This window comes from Sinocyclocheilus rhinocerous, unplaced genomic scaffold (assembly GCF_001515625.1).
Source record: "Sinocyclocheilus rhinocerous isolate Xijiao unplaced genomic scaffold, SAMN03320098_v1.1 scaffold3201, whole genome shotgun sequence".
NCBI classification, from domain to species: domain Eukaryota; kingdom Metazoa; phylum Chordata; class Actinopteri; order Cypriniformes; family Cyprinidae; genus Sinocyclocheilus; species Sinocyclocheilus rhinocerous.
The window spans coordinates 438,063-442,847 of NW_015662182.1; the positions used below are offsets into that span (position 1 = coordinate 438,063).

Below are 4,785 nucleotides of genomic sequence, written 5' to 3' on the forward strand. Positions count from 1 at the left end.
AATATTTGCAGTGGGAAAATTGGCATGCCGCTGCACTTAACCCAGCGAGTGCCATCCACTTATCGGAACAATTGTTTTTATTTCTGATATGATTTTTCATTGCAGAACTTCAAACATAGTGAATGTGTATAAGAAGAACGTCATTGTGTCATTAGCTTTAAGATTTAAAAGGGTCATGAATGCAGAATTTTTCAGTGAGAATAGGTGAAACACATTTAGGACTTACTATATTTGAAGTGAATTGAATCTTCAAAATGATGGGATTCAGCTACTCTTCATACAGCAGTGATGGACAGGGATGCAGTCTCACTTGCGCATCATAAATTGTTAAAAAAAAAAAGTTTTTTAAATCAGGCAAAACCAAAAAGTTAATATACAAAAGCTTAGTTTTGGTAGTGACAAATTTTGACAGATTTTTTATTATTATTTAAAGACTGACTTTCAATAGAATCTAAATCTTGTTCTTTTCTTTATCAGAAATTAAAAGTATTTTAATTCAGTCAGCCATTTAAAGAAAGTACTCTATAAATGATTTATATGAGTTATAAATGATATAATATATGATTATATATATATATATATATATATGAAAATATTATTTATTTGAGTTAAATATATATTTTGTGTATTATTATCTCAGTTAATGTTTTTGGTTTAAGTAGATTTACATATTCTTATGAATATCCAATATTTAAGTTTTTGATTTTTCTTTTTCTTTTTTTTTTTTTTGAATGAATGAATGAATTATATTACATTTATATATATATATATATACACACATTTATTTTTTTTAAATCTGGGACTGTGTTTTTAAAGAATTGAATATAGAATGATCTTTATTATAGCAGCATTAACAGCATGACATTGTATTCCTCATTTGTAAGTCTCTTTGGATAAATATCCCTGCTAAATGTAAAATTTAAATGCTTCTTTAATAGAATACATGTCAATATTTCCTGTTGTAGGTCGACGCTTGGTGTTCGCAAACACATCAAAGGATTATGGGATATTATCAAGCCAATGCTTGTGTCTCAGACAGCAGGTACTCCTCCATCTGTTTTCATCATTCCCGAGTTCCTTATTATTCTCTGTGTTTTACTTTTCTCTTTTTTTTTTCTTCAGCCCTACACCATGTGCTTTGAAGATTGCAGAGAAGATCTTCGAGCAGTGTAACAATGCCGTGTTGCTTATGGTAATTTAGAATGTCACCTTGGTGCAAAAGTTAATTGGAAAAGTCCTTTTGTTTTAATGGAAAAAATGTTTATGCCTCAGATTGATGGAGAAAAGATGTTTCCAGGCTGCCGTGTTCCTCCGATCGTGATGTATGAGCGTAAAGACGCCCGCTGGGCTCTCAAAGACAAACACACGTAAGACAAATCTCAAAAAATGTGCAGCTTTGTTGATGATAATGCTGCAGTGCAATTAATTAATAATGTGTATTCTTCAGAATAATGCTTCGGCAGTGGGAAGAAACCTGTTCCATAGTTAATCAGCTGTTCAGCTCCGGTGATCAGGCACTATTGGTGGACTTTGACAGCCATTTGGATGACATCACAAAAGATTGGACCAATCAGAAACTCAATGCCAAGATCATGGAGCTGGTCTCCCCAGCCAATGGAAATGTTTAACCTCCCCCCCTGTGTTGCCTCAAAATTGGGTTTTTAAGATTATTTGACTCATTGTATCGTATTTCATTTTGACACATTTATGTGATATAGATGATGTCCTCAATATATGCAAAAAGAACCATCTTCTTTAGTTTGGTATGATTTTTTGACCCTCTTTGACCCTAAAAATAACCACAAACTTACATTGAGGGGGACTCGTAATACAAGCAGCATATTTTTTCTTTGATCACTTTGATGGTCTGTCATTAATTGGTTAGTTTAAGATCTATATATCCATCGATCTAAACATTAAAGGTGGGGTAAGGGATTTCTGGTAGCCAATGTTGATATTTCAAATCACCAAAACAAACACGCCCCTACCCCAAAAGGGTCTCGCCCCTATTTTGATAGCTCCGCCCCACACATACATACGCAACCCAGGCAATGATTATGGCGGAATCTGCTGTGCCAGCCGGCCGAGGGTATGATGTCATCAATAAGTGAATGCAATGTGTTACTATGGTAATACTGGTCGAATGTGTTTTGGTAGTACTGTGCGTTTTTAATATGCATATATGTGTTTTAACAGCATATATTAGTTCTGTGAAACAAAGCAAAACCAATGTTACTCACCTATCGAGAAGAAACAAAGCAACCTCGGCATCCGATCGCACTGGAAAGCTGACCGATATTTACACGGGATCCTACTTGCCTTATCGTAAGCCTTCTTTTTTTTCCGCAGACATTTTCCTCTTTGTTTTTTATCCGCCAGCTCTATCTTTCTGTCCTCGCTCGGCTCGGCTAATGTTCGCCCTGTGCACTGAGCGCTCTCTCCTCCGCACCACGAGTAGGCACGCCCTTACTGCTGATTGGCTACAAGTTTGTTTTGGTACTCGGCCCGACTCAGTTTTCTAAAGGGTTTTTGAAAAAAGACATACCCCACCTTTAAATTAATCTGTAATGAAACTACGTATGGTTCCTCAGGTGCTGTCATTACATGGGGTTCTCCATTTTACAGACTTAATACGAAAAAAAAGAAAAGTTTCATGAGATTTTATGTTGTCATGAAGTAGTGTAGTATTCAACTTTAACTATATGAAGGTTATTGTGAGCTAATCCAGTCTCTAATAATTTAGACGATTCCTTTCAGCAAACTGAGAGCAAATCAGCTCAGAGTAGTGTGAGTGTATGATTCATGCGAGGTGTGTCCTACAATATGTGAATCTTCAGGTCTGTCTGGAGCTTATATTTGCTGTTCTGATGCCCCTTTTCCACTGCAGCACTGCTGACGTTTGCATTTCCTAACCTGTATGACTGACTATCATCTGTGGAACATAAAAAAAAAAAATATTTAGAAACATTTCTGTGTTTTTTTTTTTTTGGTCCAAGTCAACTGGCACAGAAATGGTTTGGTTAATAGCATTCTTTAAATTACATTATCTTTTTTTCTTAATCTATTTCACTTTCATTTGGAACGACCCTTTGTGTGGCGTCTCCTTCACAGGAGCAAAAATGGTGTTTGGAATTTGCTCTTTGAGTTACAAATTGGGTTGATTCAACTAAAACCAAAGTGCAGTTCAATCACTTCATTGTTACTGTCACAATAAATTAAGCCTGCTTTCTGGAATACCCTCCAGGGGGGCACTAAATCCCTAACATTATGACATTATTAAGAATTTGTAGTTGTAGCCTCCCCTACAGGTGCAATTCTGATGCAACTTGGAGTGTGTCCTCAGAATATCCTGTGGTCTATGTATATCAAGTTTTGTTAACTCTGGACATTGCAGTCAGGAGATTCAAGTCAATTTGTGACTTAAATCGCTTTGACAAATCAATAACTTTTTGCCAGCATTGTCCCTAGCTACTATGTGCAAAATTTGGTGAAGATCAGATCAAGGGCCTAGGAGGAGTTTGAAAAAGTATGATTTTCAGTCAATTCAAAATGGCTGAATAATTTTATAGACGGAAATGTAATCTGAGATTACTGGTAGGATATTTGTTAAGGCTTGACTCAAGGATTCAGGGGAAAAACAATTTGTTACTAGCCTTTAGGATTCCACAGTTATGATCCAAAACTGCCTTAGAGTGCTGACAGCGATACGTTTTTTTTTTTTGTAGGGCAACCCGGAAGTTAGCTTCACCCTGGTTCCCTTGATAAAAACCCAATAAGATGTTTCCATTGGCCTTTGAATTATTACATAAAATTAGTTTTTGTGGCCAGCAAAAGTTCATGATTCTTACATGTTTTGTTCATCATGATAATCTTCACAAATGAACACAGATTTTATGAACTTTGATGTCTATTCAATTGGCTATAAACAAACTAGAAACTACAGTACGATCAGAAGACTACTACAGTGTCACCATCTCTAATCTTTCAACAATTCTTAGTCTTTATTTAAAAAAAGTTTCCCTTTTGAGTTACAATAGTTTGCAAGTGCACAATTATAAACACAAATGAGGCTGTAAAAGCGGACTAGTGAGCAGTTTCAATGTCCAAACAACCTCTGTATTCCCATTTAACCACTTGTTATCAATCACCTTTTTGCATGACACATAAAACAATAAATCATGACTAGGTTATTCAGAAAAATTTTGGGCCATAGAATAACGCTTGAGAATATCTTGAGCTTGTGTAAACCACAGAACTTATTTCAGCCATTTAGCCAAAAACAAAAAAAACACTGACTTCAGACCTATGAAGCTGGAAGTGCAAAAATACTAGTTTCCGGGTTTTGGCCTCCAAAAATATTTCATCCTTGCAGCTCTCTATAGCGCCACCTAGTGTCACACTGATGTGTTTCTGTGAGCCCGAGCAGATGCACATGATTGTGACCATCCTGCCATGTTTGGGGTTTCTAAAATTTACAGCCTGTACACTTTTAGGGCAGAATAAAAAAGAGAAGAGGACGAAGAAGAAAATCAGTTCAAACAGAAATGGGTTCCAGCACCTTTGATATGTGGCCCCCTAAAAAAGGTGCATTTTTAGTTCTCGGTTTCTGCCATTATGATTGAGACAGCCAGCATCACAAGGCAAGCGATGACATCCTTTATTGCCACTGATTAATTTATTTACAAAACAAATGAAAAATTCAGTGTAACATTAGCGTTAGATGAAAATGTACAGGGTCATTTAACAATCCATTTTTAGTTAACCATGCACAATGTTATTAATGCA

General features: G+C 35.9%; 1 protein-coding gene across 3 annotated transcripts in view; it reads left to right on the forward strand.

Annotated features, from left to right (window-relative positions):
- Nucleotides 1-1,977, forward strand: part of LOC107727956 (ER membrane protein complex subunit 9-like) — a 7,145-nt gene extending 5,168 nt beyond the window's left edge. For all 3 annotated transcript variants that reach the window (XM_016538001.1, XM_016538000.1, XM_016537999.1), the window contains exons 3-6: nt 966-1,042; nt 1,123-1,192; nt 1,273-1,367; nt 1,448-1,977. In XM_016538001.1, coding sequence (XP_016393487.1) covers nt 966-1,042; nt 1,123-1,192; nt 1,273-1,367; nt 1,448-1,628 — 423 coding nt within the window. In that variant the 3' untranslated portion in view covers nt 1,629-1,977. The remainder of the gene's footprint in view (nt 1-965; nt 1,043-1,122; nt 1,193-1,272; nt 1,368-1,447) is intronic.
- Nucleotides 1,978-4,785: the final 2,808 nt, after the last annotated feature.